The following is an 18,387-nucleotide window of genomic DNA, read 5'->3' as shown; positions in this document are numbered from 1 at the left end:
GGGAAATGAAAACATATTGTCCACACAAAAATGTTTGTGGTAGCATTTTTCATATTAGCCAAAAAGTGGAAAAAATCTAAATGTTCATCATATTTACTTGGCAATAAAAAAGAATGAAATTCTGACACACGTTACAACATAGATGAACCTTGAAAACATTATGCTAAGAAGCCAGAAACAAAAGGCCACATATTATATGATTTCATTTATGCGAAATGTCCAGAATAGGCTAATTTACAGAGATAGAAAGTTGACTAGTGATTGCCTAGGGCTAATAGATAATCCCATCTTGCAAGCAACATACCTCCACTTCTGCCATGTTTTCTGGGTCGCATAGACCAACCCTGGGACAATATACACGGGCATGAATACCAAGAGACTGGGATCGCTGGGTGCCATCTTGAATGATGATCTCATACACTCATTTTACCACAGAGACAAATACCAAACAGACTGTGGCAGAGACTGCTTATTGTATCCTAATGTCTTCCCCTTTTTCCGTAGTAATAAACCCCTCCCTACAATTTTAAGCTGGGCTCATGGTGCCTACACTGAATAAAAACTTAAATTCCTAGCCCATTTTTGACAGTAGATATTGCTGTTTGATTAAGATCTGGCCAAAGGGAAGTAAGAGGAAGTGATGTATAATTTTGGAATGTGTTTATTAAAGAGAGGAGCTATGACCCTTCTAACTCCTTCTTTTATCCTGCTGTTTGTAATATGGATGTGTTGGCTGAAGCTCCATCTTGAACCATGAGGGCCAGGGTTGCATTCCAGGGCTGGTAGAGCAGAAAGTTAGAAGCAGTGTGGGTTCCAGAGAAGTGTAGATTTACCATATGAGCCCTATAATCTTTAATTCTGGGTTATGATATATTCTATCTTGTTTAAGCATCAGAATAATACAGTATGTTGGAGACAGAATAAATATATGGTGAAAATGAATACTCTACTGAAGGACATAAAGGAAGACCCAACTAAATAGAAAACTGTACTATACCCATGTTTGGGAGGACAGAATATTATAAGAAATTCAGTTATCTCCAGGTTAATCTAGAAAGTCAATGTACTTTCAACCAAAATCCTACACTATCACTTGTAGAATTTACTAAAATGACTCTAAAATTCATTGCAAAACTATAGGTCCAAGAGTAGTCAAAAACAATTTTTAAGAGTAATAAGGAGTGGCACCTGGGTGGCTCAGTTGGTTGAGCATCCGACTTAGGCTCAGGTCATGATCTCATGGCTCATGAGTGGGAGCCCTGCGTCGGACTCTGTACTGACAGCTCAGAGCCTGGAGCCTACTTCAGATTCTGTCTCCATCTCTCTCTGCCCCTCCCCCACTCAACACTGTCTCTCTCTCTCTCAAATATAAATAAACATTTTTTAAAAAGTTAAAAAAAGAATACTAAGGAGGGAGGTCCTTAAATCATAGACTTAATATCTAAAAATTAAAACAGAAAGGGGAGTGCATAGGGAGCTTCAACTGTACTTGTGACAGTTAATTAAACAGAAAAAATATGTATAGTAAGTTTGGCTAAGTTAACATTTATTATGTTTGTGTAGTGGGCTCATGGATCTTTGTTTCTCTGATTTTCCTTCATAATACCAAATAATTAAAAGTAAAATACCTTGTAGGAGAAGGTAAAAGAAAAGAAAGAAAAAATAAATGCTATATGCCTCACTCTGAGGATTAATTCTTAGCTTATTTCCTCAGTCTTATGCTCTGTCTTGCATCTCCTAAAAAGGGGCAAAGGGTTGTGATAGAAGAACATGGGCTTTGGAGACATAAAACAGGAAATCTGGATTTATATCCTACTTCCCCCACTTAGTACATGACTTAGGCAAGTCACACGCCCCCATAGTCCCATTTTCCTTATCTGGATAACAGGATGAAAATCCTCACTGCCAAATTGTCCTGCAGGGCTCTCTCTCTCTCCTTTTTAAATTAATTGTTATTTTTTTATTTGGGAGAGAGAAAGAGAGAGAGAGAGAGAAGCAGAGAGAATCTCAAGTAGGTTCCATGCTCAGCGCAGAACCTCGGGCGGGGCTCAATCTCAAGGCACCGTGAGATCATGACCTAAGCCGAAATCAAGAGTCAGGATGCTTAACTTAGCCACCCACCCAGGTGCCTTCAGGGTTCTCTTTACCAATGATGACTACCATCATTAACATTGACAACATTTCTTTCTCAATAGTTGAAAGATTATAACATAACTCCAAAGCCATGTAGGAGAAACCAAGAAATTCAAAGCCTGCCAGATGGTTTCTGCTTAGTTCTATGATACAAAGTCTCACATACTGCATGGTAATGATTTCTATGCTCTTTTAAAAAAAAATTTTTTTTTCAACTCTATGCTCTTTGATCAATAATGCTTTGCCTACATTTATGGAATCTTGCAAAATTTCCTTCAAGATATTCTGAAAAAAGTTTTGTGGTACTGTTGTAATTCTTATTTGTTAAATGTGTGATCAGGTAGTGTTCTGCTTTTTCTGTGCATGGTGTGTGGTCTTACAATGGATGGAGTAAGACACCTTGAGTTTTGGTTCCATTTTTCCATGGACCTTACCTTCAAAGTCATGCACTTATGAAACATTAGAATTGTTAGTAAATAAATGCTCATAAAATTCTTTAAGATTAGGAGAGAAACGCCAACCTGGCATGAAGATTATTATCCTTTTATGACATTATCATCATCATCACCATCATTGCCACCAAATTTGGATGTGAGAAATGATGACCTAAAAAAAATTTTTTTTAATGTTTATTGAGAGAGAGAGAGAGAGAGAGAGCACACAAGTGAGTTGGGGAGGGTCAGAGAGAGGGAGACACAGAATCTGAAACAGGCTCCAGGCTCTGAGCTGTCAGCACAGAGCCGACGTGGGGCTCCAACTCACAGACTGTGAGATCATGACCTGAGCCAAAGTCGGATGCTTAACTGAGCCACCCAGGCTCCCCAGAAATGATGACTTTTAAAGGAAAAATTGAATATGCTTTAAGATAATTTTTATTTGATGAATGCTCCCAAATGTTTAATTTCTAAATATTTCTTCCTGCTTCTTTCCTCTCTTTCTCCTGCTAGGAAAGGCACCAATGCCCAGACCCGGCTACAAGCCTCAGGAGCCCAACGGCTGCAGCTCCTATTTCCTGGGTCTTAAGGTACCAGAAAGTGTATGTACCGCCACAATTATTTTCTTAGTTGATTGGTTTTAACTAAGACAAGTCCGAGAATTCTCACTAATGGGAGTGATCATTTATGGAATATAGCTTTAATGTTTATTTATTTTTTAGAGAGAGTAGGAGACAGAGTGCAAGCAGGGGAGGGGCAGAGAGAGAGGGAGACACAGAATCCGAAGCAGGCTCCAGGCTCCAAGCTGTCAGCACAGAGCCCGACGTGGGGCTCAAACTCATGAACTGCAAGATCATGACCAGAGCCAAAGTCGGATGCTTAACTGACTGAGCCACCTAGGCATCCCTAATTATTTTAAATTGGATTCAGAGTAAGGGAGATAATTTTCAAAGAAAGTATCCAATATCCTCTTATCAAGGACAGTTGTCCCTCAGATAAGACCTTGTGTAGTGAACTTTAAAATCACCACTGCAAATACCAGCCAAATATTAGGGGATCGAACATAACTTCATATGAAATCTGACAAGTGTGACTTATTTAAATTAATGAGACTTTCCTATGATGTCCTGAAGCCATCGGCACTGAACAGTGAGAGCTGGTTGCTATATTGTCAGGACTTTTGCAAGTGGTTGACCTCATGCCTGGTAGCACCAAACCAGCTATGTTTAGAGTTTTAAGATCATAGTAATCTGCACACACACACCCCCACACAAGCATGCCCCATCCCCACACACACATCTAGCCTCCGGCTAAACACTTCTCATCACACCAATGGCCATTTCTCAAGCTACTGGCCTCCCCTGAAAACAAGTAATAAACTGATTTCTTTCAAGACCTCTTGGGGGCCCTTTTATCTTTTTTACTTCAGAAAAGATGTGTTACATAAAATGTAGATAGAGGGATTTCCCATCTAAGCCATGATTTTGAATTGTGTCTTAATCAGGCTAAACATCACTTTTCTGCTGATTCAAAAGATTTTACTTTGTAATAGTTTTATAAGCAGCATAACGTTTACTCTTTTAATGAAAATGCTGCCCACTAATGTGGCATAATTTGGCAAATTGAGAAAAGGTCCCCTTTCCTCTTCCATTTGTCAGAAATTTATCTTAATATCACTCTTGTAAATTAATATTTTTCTTAGAAAAGGAAATTTGACTGCCATTGGCTAGACATTTTTCTTAATAAATATACAAATCTATGATATCTTGTGGGACAGTGCCCCCTTTGATATGACACTCTTGTGCACTGTACAACCCGCACAGCCATATTCCCAACCTCGCCCACAACCATCAATATGTGTATGGACACAGAAGAAAGACAATCTTTCCAAATATATATTTATATTAGAGAAACCCCTTTTTTGGCTAATATACTTTACTTGATTCCAACTAGGAGCTATAGAAGTGGCATTAAAACCTCAAGATGTAAAAGTGGGCTTGGGAGTTAAGATGGTGGAAGGTAGGGAGACCCTAGGCTGGGTTTCAAAACCCATCCTTTGAACACAGCTAGATAAACATCAAATCATTTTGAATATCCAAGAAATCGATCTGAGGACTGAAAGAGAAAAATGCACTAGTGGGATGCATAGGTGGCTCAGTCGACTGAGCATCCAACCCTCGATTTTGGCTCAGGCCATGATCCCAGGGTCATGGGATTGAGCCCCTCATTGGGGTCTGCACTGAACATGAAGCTTGCTTAAGATCCTCTTTCTTGGGGCACCTGGGTGGCTCAGTCAGTTAAGCATCCAACTCTTAATTTTGGCTCAGGTCATGATTTCACAGTTTGTGAGATCAAGCTCTGCATCAGGCTCTGTGTAGACAGTGTGGAGCCTGCTTGGAAATCTCTCTCCCTCTCTCTCTGCCCTTCCCCCAGTAGCGCTCTTTCTCTCTAAATAAATAAATAAATATGAAAAAAATTTAAAAAGATTCTCTCTCTCTCCACCCCCCCCCCCCCCCCCGCTTGGCCCCTCTCTCCAGCTCGTGCTCTCCTCTCTTTCTTAAAAAAAAAAAAAAAAAAAAAAGCGCAACTGAAGGTGAAAAAGCTGCCACAACATGGAAGGTAGAAGCTGCAGAAAGTTGATTTCAGAAAGAGAAGAGCTGTGAGTGCTGTGATGGGGAGGGAGTCCTGATCATGGAGAGAGGAGTGAGAGGAAAACAAAGAGAGAGAGAGAGAAAAAAATGAAAGTGCGTGTGGGGAATTGCACAAGAAAAACTCTTCCCCAAAACCATTGACTGGAAAAATGAGAGGGGCTGAACACAGCAAGTTTTTATACACAGTGGTGCACAAAGTCTAAAGTTTTGGAGGTCAGCACCATTGCCAGGGTCATGTCTGGCAGGCTTAATGAGGCTCTGGTGGGGAAGGAGGGTGGAGACCCAGAAGTGGACAGCATGGCCTAAGGATCCCCTAGGTCACACCTAGGAGTGTGAGTGCATTTGGGAGAGGGAACACAGCCTCTCCAAGGGGAAAAGACCCAGCCAGCACCATTGAGCTGCCCTGTTCACTAACATAGGAAGGGAGATGTTGTCTGGGGACAGTGAGCCTTGGTGCTGGCTTTCTGCCATGCTTTACCATAAACTCCAAACCTCTGTGTAGTCACTCAGCTGATATCTGGGACAAGCCAGCACTGGCCACAGTGCAGTGAGACTCTTTTCCAGAGGATCAGTGCAGCTCCGTGCACTATGAAGATCTCTAAAATTTAGAATTTTGAAACCCAGCCACACGCCTGAGATAAAACACAGGAGTGTCGTGCCACCCAGCAGTTGGACAGTTCAGATGCAGACAGGGTGAAGGTTGGGATTTGGCCAAAGCTGGGGACACAAGAGAGGTGATTGCTCTTCTGTGAGGACTTCCTGAAGAGTGGTGGGCACAAGCTCCTCATTTCAGGGCTGAGAGAGCTGGTGACACCATTTTCACCCTGCCCATCAGCACTGACGAACTTCACTGAACAAAACAGTGCCACCAAGAGGATGGCAGAGCTACTTACACCAAGCCCTGCCCTTCTGTGCCCTGCAGATGCATCTCCACTAGAGCAAGTCCACTTGAGAATCAGTCCAGCAGGCCCCAACCCCAGAAGACCAGCACAAATCCCTCACATGCACCAAGTCTACCAATCATAGAATGTTACAAAACTTTAGCTCTAGGGGAAATAGGATCTAGCTTCCTTTTTTACCCACCCTTATGATACTGAAAAAACTATTTTATGATTTTATTTTATTTTATTTCTTAATTTGTTACATATATATGTTTTGGGTTTTTAAAGTTTTTATTTATTTATTTTGAGAGAAAGTGAGTGAACAGGGAAAGGGCAGAGAGAGAGAGAGAGGGAGAGAGAGAGAATCTTAAGCAGACTCTGCACCATCAGCACAGAGACCAAAGTGAGGCTCAAACCCATGAACCATGAGATCATGACCTGAGCCAAAACCAAGTCAGTCAGCTAACCACCTGAACCATCCAGGCTCCCCACGTATATGTGGTTTTTTTGGATCTAGCTTCTTTTAACAAGCAGAGTTTTTGTTCCCCCACCTTAGGATACAGAAAAAACAATTTTATCATTTATTTAATTTTAAAATGTTATTATATCTATATATCTATCTATTTTGGATCTGGCTCCTTTTAACAAGAAACATACAGGAACCAGCTTCCTTTTTTGTTTTTGGGGGTTTTTTTTGGACCTTGACAATATGACAAGATGAACGAATTCATCCCAAAAGAAAGAACAGGAAGAAGTAACAGGCAAGGATTTTATCAATACAGATATAAGTAAGATGTCTGAATTATAATTTAAACCAACAATTATAAGGATAGTAGCTGGGCTTCAAAAAAGCATAGAAGACACTAGAGAATCCCTTACTGCAGAGATAAAGGAACCAAAAACTAGTCAGGCCAAAATTAAAAATGTTATAACCAAGATACAAACACAAATAGATGCTATGACAATGGGGATGGATGAAATAGAGGAACAAATCAGTGATATAGAAGATAAAATTATGGAAAAGAACAAAGCTGAAAATAAGAGTGAAAGAAAGGTATTGGACCACAAATGTGGACTTAGGGAACTCAGCAACAAAGCATAATAACATTAGTATCATAAGAGTTCCAGAAGATGAAGAGAAAGAAACAGGGCCAGAAGGTTTGTTTGAGCAAATAACCAAGACATATCATAGTGAAATTCACAAAACACACAGACAAGACAAGAATCCTGGAAGCAGCAAGGGAAAAAAGTCCTTAACTTACAAGGAAAGGCAGATCAAGTTCGTTCTAGCAGATTTGTCTATAGAAACTTGGCAGGCCAGAAGGGAATGGCATGATATATTCAACATGCTGAATAGGAAAAATATGCAGCCAAGAATACTTTATCCAGCAAGCCTGTCATTCAGAATAGAAGAAGAAATAAAGAGTTTCCCTGACAAAAACTAAAGAAGCTCATGACCACTAAATCAGCCCTGCAAGAAATATTACAGGGGTCTCTTTGAGTGGGGAAAAAAAGGACCAAAAGCAACAAAGACTAGACATCACCAAGAAACACCAGCTTTACAGGCAACACAAAGGCACTAAATTCATATCTATCAATAATCACGCTGAATGTAAATGGACTGAATGCTCTGATCAAAAGGCATAACATATAAGAATGGATTAAAAAAAAAACCCTGTCTATATGCTGCCTATAGGAGACTCATTTTAGACCTAAATACACCTGCAAATTGAAAGTGAAGGCATGGAGAACTATCTATCATGCTAATGGACATCAAAAGAAAGCTGGAGTAGCCATACTTATATCAGACAAACTACATTTTAAACCAAAGACTGTAATAAGAGCTGAAGAAGGGCATTAATAACAATTAGAGGGTCTATCCATCAAGATCTAACAATTTATGCCCCGTACTTGAAACACCCAAATATGCAAATCAATAACAAACGTAAAGAAACTCATTAAAATAATATAATAATAGTAGGGAACTTTAACACCCCCACTTACAGCAATGGATGGGTCATCTAAACAGAAAAATCAACAAGGAAACAATGGCTGTGAATGACACACTGGACAGGATGAACTTAACAGATATATTCAGAACATTTCATCCTAAATTAGCAGAATACACATTATTTTCTTCTTTCTTTCTTTCTTTCTTTCTCTCCCTCTTTCTTTCCCTCTTTCTCTCTTTCTTTCTTCCCTGAGTAGGCTTCATGCCCAGTGCAGAGCCCAACACAGGGTTTGAATCCATGACCACAAGATCAAGTCCTGAGCTGAGCTCGAGTCAGATGCTCAATAAACTGACCCGCCCAGGTGCCCTCCACATTCAATTCAAGAGCCCATGGAACATTCTCCAGAATAGATCACATACTGGGTCACAAATCAGCCCTCAACAAGTACAAAAAGATTGAGATCATATCATGCATATTTTCAGACCACAATGCTATGAAACTTGAAGTCAACCACAAGAAAAAATTTGGAAAGACCACAAATACAGGGAGGTTAAGAACATCCTACTATAGAATGAATGGCTTAACCTGGACATTAACAAAGAAATAAAAAAATACGTGGAGGCAAATGAAAATGAAAACATGCAGTCCAAAACCTTTGGGATGTGGCAAAAGCAGTCCTAAGAGGGATGTATATTGCAGTATACATTATATTGCAGTATACATATATATTTATTGCCTTAGGAGACGAGAAAAGTCTCAAGTATACAACCTAACCTCACACCTAAAGTAGCTAGAAAATGAATAACAAATAAAGCATAAAGCCAACAGAAGAAGGGAAATAATAAAGATTAGAGCAGAAATAAATGATATGGAAACAACAACAAAAACAGTAGATCAAGAAAACTAAGAGCTGGTTCTTTGAAAGAATTAATAAATTCTTAAGTCCCTAGCCAGACTTATCAAAAAGAAAGAAGAAAGGACTAAAAAAAGTAAAATTACAAATGAAGGAGGAGAGATCACAACCAACACCACAGAAATATAAACAATTATGACAAAATATTATGAAAATTTTATGTCGACAAACTGGGAAATCTGGAAGAAATGGACAAGTTCCTAGAAACCTACAAACTAGCAAAACTGAAACAGGAAGAAATGGAAAATTTAAACAGACCCATAACCAGGGCACCTGAGTGGCTCAGTTGGTTAAGCATCTGACTTTTGGTTTTGCTCAGGTCATGATCTCATGGTTCGTGAGTTCGAGCCCCACATCAGGTTCTACACTGTCAGTGTGGAGCTTACTTGGGACTCTCTCTCTCTGTCTCTCTCTCTGTCTCTCTCTCTCTCTCTCTGACCCTTCCTTGCTTTTACTCTTTCTCTCTTTTTAAAAAATTTTTTTTTTTAATGTTTATTTATTTTTGAGACAGAGAGAGACAGAGTATGAACGGGGGAGGGTCAGAGAGAGAGGGAGACACAGAATCCGAAACAGGCTCCAGGCTCTGAGTGGTCAGCACAGAGCCTGATGCAGGGCTCAAACCCACAGACTGCGAGATCATGACCTGAGCCGAAGTCGGACGCTTAACTGACAGAGCCACCCAGGCGCCCCTCTTTCTCTCTTTCAAAATAAATAAATAAAAACTTTTTAAAAACAGGCACCATTTAAAAAGACCCATAACCAGCAAAGAAATTGAATCAGTAATAAAACGTCTCCCAATAGAGGCAGCTGGGTGGCTCAGTCAGTTGAGCATTTGACTCTTAGCTTTGGCTCACATTTGAGTGTTGAGTCAGGCTCCATGCTGGGTCTGAAGCCTGCTTAAGATTCTTTCTCCCTCCCTCTATTGCTCATGGTCTCTCTCTCTCTCTCTCTCTCAAGAAAAATAATCTTCCAACAAACAAAAGTCCAGGGCCACCTGGCTTCCCAGGGGAGTTCTACCAGACATTTAAAGAAGAGTTAATACCTATTCCTCTCAAACTGTTCCAAAAAACAGAAATAGAAAGAAAACTTCCAAACTCATTATATAAGGCCAGCTTTACCTTGATTCTAAAACCAGAGATCCCACTAAAAAGGAAAACTATAGGCTAATATCCCTGATGAAACTGGATGCAAAAATTCTCAACAAGATACTAGCAAATCTAATTCAACAGTACATAAAAAAGAATTATTCACCACGATCAAGTGAGATTTATTCCTGGTTGCAGGACTGGTTCAATATTTGCAAATCGATCAATACAATACACCCCATTAATAAAAGAAAGGTTAAGAACCATATGATCCTCTCAATAGATGCAGAAAAAGCATTTGACAAAATAAAGCATCCATTCTTTTTTTAAAATGTTTATTTATCTTGAGAGAGAGAGAGAACAAGTGGAGGAGGGGCAGAGAGAGAGGGAGAGAGAGAATCTCAAGCAGCTCTGTGCTGCCAGCATAGACCCCAACACAGGGCTCGAAATCACAAATCGTGAGTTCATGACATAAGCCAGTATCTGAGTCAGACACTTAACTGACTGAGCCACCCAGGTGCCCCTTTTTTATCTTTTAAAAAAATGTTTATTTATTTATTTTGAGAGACAGAGAATATGAGTGGGGTAGGGGCAGAGAAAGAGGGAGAGGGAGAATCCCAAGGAGGCTCCACACTGTCAGCACAGAGCCATCCTTCTTGGCAACGAAGAAGTCAGACTTTCACTATTTACAGATGACATGATACTCTATATAGAAAACCCAAAAGACTCCACCAAAACATTGCTAGAACGAATGCATTAATTCAGTAAAGTTGCAGGATATAAAATCAATGTACAGAAATCTGTTGCACTTCTGTACACCAATAATGAAGCAGCAGAAAGAGAAATCAAGGAATTGATCCCATTTACAATTGCACCAAAAACGATAAGATACTTTGGAATACACCAAAGTAAAGAGGTAAAAGATGTGTACTCTGGAAACTATAGAACACTTATAAAAGAAATTGAAGAAGACACAAAGAAATAGAAAGACATTCCATGCTTATGGATTGGAAGAACAAATATTATTAAAATGTCTATACTACCCAAAGCAATCTACACATTTGATGCAATCCCTATCAAAATAACACCAGCATTTTTCACATAACTAGAATAAACAATCCTAAAATTTGTACGGAACCACAAAAGATCCTGAATAGCCCGAGCAATCTTGAAAAAGGAAAGAAGTTGGAGGCATCACGATTCCAGACTTCAAGCTATATTACAAGGCTGTAGTGATTAATACAGTATGGTACTGGGCCAAAAACAGATACATAGATAAATGGAACAAAACAGAAAACCCAGCAATGTACCCACAACTTATATGGTCAACTAATCTTTGACAAAACAGGAAAGAATATCCAATGGAAAAAAGATAATCTCTTCAACAAATCGTGTTGGAGAAACTGGACAGCAACATGCAGAAGAATGAAACTGGACCACTTTCTTACACCATACACAACAATAAATTCAAAATAGATGAAAGACCTAAATGTGAAACAGGAAACCATCAAAATCCTAGAGGAGAACACAGGCAGTAACCTCTCTGACCTCGGCCGTGTCAACTTCTTACTCGATATGTCTCCTGAGTCAAGGGAAACAAAAGCAAAAATAAACTATTGGGACCTCATCAAGATAAAAACCTTCTTCACTGTAAAGGAAACAACAAAACTAAAATGCAATTTTCATAATGGGAGAAGATGTTTGCAAAGGACATATCTGATAAGGGGTTAGTACAAAATGTATAAAGAACTTATCAAACTCAACACCCCAAAAAACAAATAATGCAATTAAGAAAAGGACAGAAGATGTGAATAGACATTTTTCCCAAGAAGAAATCCAGATGGTTAACAGACACATGAAAAGATGCTCAACATCACTCATCATCAGAGAAATACAAATCAAATACAATGAGATATCATCTCATACCTGCCAGAATGGCTAAAATTAACAACACAGAAAACAATAGCCAAAGTATGGAAAGAGCCCAAGTGTCCATTGACTGACTAATGGATAAAGAAGATGTGAGATACACACACACACACACACACACACACACACACTGGAAGAGTGCTCAGCCATCAAAAGGAATGAAATCTTGCCATTTACAATGACATGGATGGAGCTAGAGTATATTATGCTAAGTGAAATAAATCAGTCACAGAAGATAAATACCATACAATTTCACTCATATGTAGAATTTAAGAAAGAAACAGATGAACATATGGGAAGGGGGGAAAAGAGTGAATCAAACCATAAGAAACTCTTTATGATAGAGAACAAACTGAGGGCTGATGGAGGGAGGTGGGTGGGTGGATGGGCTAAGTGGGTAATGGGTACTAAGGAGGGTACTTGTCATGTTGAGCGCTAGGAGTTATATGTAAATGTTGAATCACTAAATTCTACTCCTGAAAACAATATTACATTATATGTTAACTAACTAGAATTTAAATTGAATTTTGAAAAAATGAAAAAAAAAGAAATGTAAACGTGGATGGAAATTAGGATGGACACACTGCTTCAGCAAGGCTTGACTTCTGATCAAAATTTTCTCTTCTTCAGAAGGTGTTGAAGCTTTCCCTTCCCTTTCACTTGTTTTTCTGTAGAATCCTTTGTTCCAGGAACTTGGTATGAATGGCCGGCACCAGTGTTTGACATTCCTATCGCAACTGCCCAGATCCTGTATTTTCCTATAAAACCCCTCAACCTCCTACCCAGGGTGGGGGTTTTCACTCTTGGAGGCATTAGCCTGCTGCAGCCTCCTTTGTATGGCAAAGTAATAGACTATCTCCCTTCTTTATCCCTAAATCTGTCTTCGTATTACATATTTCAGCTCTGGAGCACAGAGGTTGGTTTTTGACAACAGTATGCACTCTATTTTGGGAGTAATGTCATTTTATTTACTGGTACAAGCATTGTCTAGGACCAGTTCAAGAATTTCCAATTCAGTTGAACTGAATGATAGCGACTATACTCATCTATCTAATTAATTCTCACTTACCTCTGTTGTGATATACATTTAGTTTTTGGGATGGGGCACGAACAAAGTAGTTTCCTTTAGGTGTCAGATGATAGAAATTTACCCAGAATTGCAGAGCCCAGGCTGTTGCCTAGCCTAATGAGTTACATTACCTCTTACTGTAACAATGGATTTTATTTTCTTTTTCTTAGAAGGGTATTTTATTTTATTTATTTTTTTAAAGAGCTTTTTCTAAAAACGTTTATTCATTTATTTTGAGAAAGAGCATGAACAGGGGAGGGGCAGACAGAGATGGAGAGAGAATCCCAAGCAGGCTCCAAGGTGACAGCACAGAGCCTGATGTGGGGCTTGAGCTCACAAACTGTGAGATCATGACCTGAGCTGAAATCAAGAGTTGGACACTCAACCGACCGAACCACCCAGGAGCCCCTATTTTATTTTTATTAGTCTTCATGCCCAACATGAAGCCTAATGTGGGACTTGAACTCAAGACCATGAGATCAAAATGTGAGCTGAGATCAAGAGTTGGATATTTAACCAACTGAGCCACTCAGGGGGCCCTGTCAGAAGGGCATTTTAAGCTACCAAAGTCCATAGTCTGTTTTAAGTGGTCTTGGAGCAAAAGTTCAGATAAGGGAGCATTTAAGGAGAGCCAAGTGGAAAAGATCTATAATAGCTGATTAATCAATCTCCACCCATACTGTGAAACCATATTTCCACACCTTCCACTTGGGTTCAAGTTTATATTATCAGAAGAACTGCAAAAGATTCTAAGATGCTCTACCAAAGTCTAAATGCCCCTGTTCCAAACTATTTCACATACCACAGAATGATCACTCTCTGTAATCACTCATTCTATCATGTTCCTTCTTTGCTCGAGTCTTTATCAAATCTTACTAGGTACTTTGGAAGTCAGAACCATCCACCAACTTACCTTTCTTAATTAAAAAAATAACAAACAAACAAATAAATTCCTGCTAAGACCCTTGAAACACCAAACAAACTCATATGATTTTCTCATTATCTCTTTTCTTTACCCTCATGTCTAATAATTCTCTTTAAAAAAAACCATGTAGAGTTATCAAACTCTAGATGTGGCATTCTATGAAGTTACTCAGTTTATGCCACAACATTTACAGATGTTTATAGGAGGCATAATACATTTATGTGTGTGTGTGTTAGATATTGACATTTAACCATAGTCCCCTTGTGGTCAGGAATCATGTGTTCTATACCCCACTCTGCTCCATGACACATACAGACAAGACACATGCCTTTAAAACAGTGTATAGGATGGGTTTCTAATAAATGCTGGTGACTTCTTGATGAACTGAGCCTTGATTTTTTATACTTCTGAGCCTTTGAATCTTTTGCTCAAATAAAATCTCACATAATATAGGTTTTAGTTAAATTTGGAACTCCTGCAGCTCTGCCCTCTTCACTAACCTTCTGATGTTTATTTTCATCCCTGTAGTGGCCTGTGAATTTGAAAATTACTAAATCTAAAAGAAAAAGAAGAAAATGGACTATTCAGAATTAATAAGCTAATAACCAAACCATAATTGAAACTCAACATCCTGTAGCTGTCAACCTTATGCATTCTCTCAAGTCACTGGTATTTCTGAATTGATCTGATGTGTAACAGGAATTTGAGAACTGGCCTGCTAATAACAAGGTGGGCAAGGTTGCCTAAGGTCCTTGGTCCAAACGTGGCATTTTCTTCCTTCTCTTTTCTTCCTTCACTTTTCTCCAGATGGATTTGGGCATTCCAGCAATGACCAAGTGCTGCAACCAGCTGGACGTCTGTTATGACACCTGTGGTGCCAACAAGTATCGCTGTGATGCAAAATTCCGATGGTGTCTCCACTCTATCTGCTCAGATCTGAAGCGGAGTTTGGGTTTTGTCTCCAATGTGGAAGGTAGGTATCTTAAGGGAATCTACTGGTGAGCAGGGAGTTTTGTTCCTGTTTTCATACAGAAATATATCCAGAGCCCCTTTATGCAAAGATACCATTAGAGCTCACTGAACTTTCTTTATAGAACACTGTGACGAATGTTAAGACGGGTGAAGGAAGAGTCTGGGCATTCCTTCACTAAAGTTCTTGCTGTCCTGCCCAGGAGCTGCTGGCACCACTCCTGATGGACAGGGCTACACCAAAGCCTTTCCAGAGATATAAAAATCTATCCTTTAAGACTGGAGAAAGAGTTGCCCAACTGGCTTTGGTTATTCATTCCACTATTAAATAATTTTCCATATCGGGAATTTTTCTGTAGGACCACTTGGTTTGGTTTAAGCCCTTTTTTTCCTTATTTTGTTTTCAGTTGGGGAAAGAATTTTTTAAAACCTATCTTTTTTGTTTAAGCTCTTTGTATTCTTCAGGATAATTATTTTTAAACAACTGCTTAGCTACCCAGTTTCTAGCACTGATTGTGTAATTTCCTTTTCCTAATTCACCTTAGGAAAAGCTTTAATCCTTTAGTTTCTGAAGCCAGAACATTATATTCAGGTATTCGCATTATATATTTTTAGATGGCAAAGTTTGAAATTTAAGCTTAGAAGGAGTTGGCCTCATGCCACTGAGAAAGTCAGCAGTAGAAAGAATTTTGGATCATTTTCATAGATCGCTGTCTAGAGTGTAGTCCTAAAGTGAATGTGTGAAGGCTTCAAAATATGAATAATTAATTGGGCACTGTAAAAGGGAGTATCACTCTCTCTGTACCTACAAAAGGTGAATAAGTGCCTGCTGCTAATCCAAGGTCAGGTCAAGTTACTTCCTCTAAGCAATGTCCTATTGATTTTTTCTCCTAAATATCTCTTTGATATACCACTTGCCTGGTTACTGCAAGTTAATCTAATCTCTGGATCCCATCCAATCTACTTTCTTCATAGGGACCAGACACATTTTTGTACCATATAAATCCAGTCATTTCCACCCTCTGTGTAAGCCCTTCAATTGGTTCCTCTTCCTTAGGAATAAATCCAAACTCCTTAGTATGATATACATAGCCTTTCCTGATCCAGCGCTACCCTACCTCTCCAGCATTATTTTGCTTATTTCTGATTTCTCTCCTGACTTCTGCCATTCCAAACTACTTGGGTTGATGAACCATATTTTTCTGCCTCTGCAGTTCCCTCTGCTTGGAACACTCTGATCATTTTTTGTTGTTGAAATAGCTTTATTGATATGTAATTCACATACTATACAATTCAACCATTTAAATGCTTTTAAAATATGTTCACAAAGCTATGCAGTCAGGCCCATAATCAATTCTAGAACATTCTGACCACACCAAAAGGAATCCCCATAGCCATGAACAATCCCTCTCTCGTTTCCTTTCCTGGCCTTTGGCAACCATGAACCTGCTTTCTACCTCTATTGATTTGTCTGTTCTGGACATTTCATATAAATGGAATCATAAAATATGTGGTCTTTTGTGACAGACATTTTTAACTTAGTAAAGTTTATCTGTGTTGTAGCATGTATCAGTATTTTGTTTCTTTTTATTGCTAAGTTATAGTCCATTCATTATATGGATATAATGTATTTTCTTTATCCATTCATCAAATGAAGGACATTTGGGTTGTTTCTACCTTTGGCTATTATGAATAATTCTGGTATGAACATTGATATATAAGTTTTTGTGGAGACATATCTTTTCATTTCTCTTGGGTATATATCTGAGTGGGGGGGGGATTCTGGGTTATATGGTAATTTTATGACAAACTGTTTTCCAAAATAGCTACACCGTTTCACATTCTCACCAGCAATGTATTAAGGTTCCAATTTCTCTACATCCTTACCAACCCTTGTTATTATCTGTCCTTTTGATTATAGATCTTAGAGAATGTGAAATGGTATCACATTGTGGTTTTGATTTGCATTTCCCTGATTGTTAATAATGTTGATTATATTTTTATGTGCTAGTTGGACATTAAATATCTGCTTTGGAGAAATGTTTAATCAGATCCTTTACCTCTTTTTAAATTGGGTTACTTATCTTTTTATTATTGAGTTGTGAGTATTCTTTATATATTCTGGACACAAGTCCCTTATCAGATACATGCTTCACTAATATTTTCTCTCATTTTGTGGGTTTTTTTTTTTCACTTTCTTGATGAAATTATTTGCAAAGCAGATGTTTTACATTTCAATAAAGTCCAACTTATCTATTTTTTTCCTTTTGTTGCTTGTACTTTTGGTGTCATATGTAAGAAGGCTTTGCTTTATCCAAGGTCACAAAGATTTGCTCCTATGTTTTCTTCTAAGAGCTTTGTTTTAGCTTATACACTTAGGTCTATGATCCACTTTTAGTTAATTTTTGTGTATGATGTAAGAAAGAGATCCAACTTCATTCTTTTGTATGTGGATATACAAATGTTCCTGCATATTGTTGAAAGACGTTTCTCATACTCAGTTGTTTTTGCACCTTATCAAAAATCAGTTGAACAGAAATGCAGTATTTATTTCTAGATTTTCAATTCTACTTCATTGATCTATGCCAGTGGCACATGGTATTTATTATTATGGTTTTGTAGTAAACTTTGAAATCAGGAAGTAATCTTCAACTTTGTTCTTCTTTCTCAAGATTGTTTTGGATATTCTAGGTCCCTTGAATTTTCTTATGAATTTTAGGTTCAGCTTGTCAATTTCTGCAAGAAATGGCAGTTAGAAATTTGGTACAGCTTTTGTTAAATACGGAGATCAATTTGAGACATGTTACCATCTAACAAAATTATGTTTCCTGATCAATGAACATGAATGTCTTTCCATTTATTTGGATTGTCTTTAATTTCTTTCACAGTGTCTTCTAATTTACAGAACACAAGTCTTACACTTCTTTTGTTTAAATTAAGTACTTTTTTCATTTTTTTTGTTATTATAAATGAAATTATTATCTTAATTTTATTTTCAGATTATTCATTAATAATGTACAGAAATAAACTGATTTTGTATACTGATCTATTATCCTGCAACCTTGCTGAACTCACTTATTAATTTTAATAGATTTTAGTGGATTCCTTGGGCTTTTCTATACATAAGATAATGCCATTTACATATCATCTTCCTTTCCAATTTGGATACCTTTTACATATTCCTCTTGCCAATTGTCCTGTCTAGGGGTTCCAGTACAATATTGAATAGAAGTGTTGAGAGCAATGTCAAGAGCAAATAAACAAATGGTACTAAACAACCAATGGGTTGAAGAAGAAATCAAAAGAGAAATAGGGGCGCCTGGGTGGCGCAGTCGGTTAAGCGTCCGACTTCAGCCAGGTCACGATCTCGCGGTCCGGGAGTTCGAGCCCTGCGTCGGGCTCTGGGCTGATGGCTCAGAGCCTGGAGCCTGTTTCCGATTCTGTGT

At 38.5% G+C, this 18,387-nt stretch overlaps 1 protein-coding gene across 2 annotated transcripts in view; it reads left to right on the top strand.

Moving 5' to 3' along the window:
• PLA2G12B (phospholipase A2 group XIIB) overlaps positions 1 to 18,387 on the top strand; it is a 30,252-nt gene that overhangs the window by 9,047 nt on the left and 2,818 nt on the right. For both annotated transcript variants that reach the window (XM_047826506.1, XM_047826507.1), the window contains exons 2-3: positions 3,081 to 3,169; positions 14,780 to 14,945. In XM_047826506.1, the coding sequence (XP_047682462.1) occupies positions 3,081 to 3,169; positions 14,780 to 14,945 (255 nt within the window). The remainder of the gene's footprint in view (positions 1 to 3,080; positions 3,170 to 14,779; positions 14,946 to 18,387) is intronic.

This window comes from Prionailurus viverrinus, chromosome D2 (genome assembly GCF_022837055.1).
Source record: "Prionailurus viverrinus isolate Anna chromosome D2, UM_Priviv_1.0, whole genome shotgun sequence".
NCBI lineage: Eukaryota > Metazoa > Chordata > Mammalia > Carnivora > Felidae > Prionailurus > Prionailurus viverrinus.
This window is presented reverse-complemented; position numbering and strand designations above follow the sequence as displayed.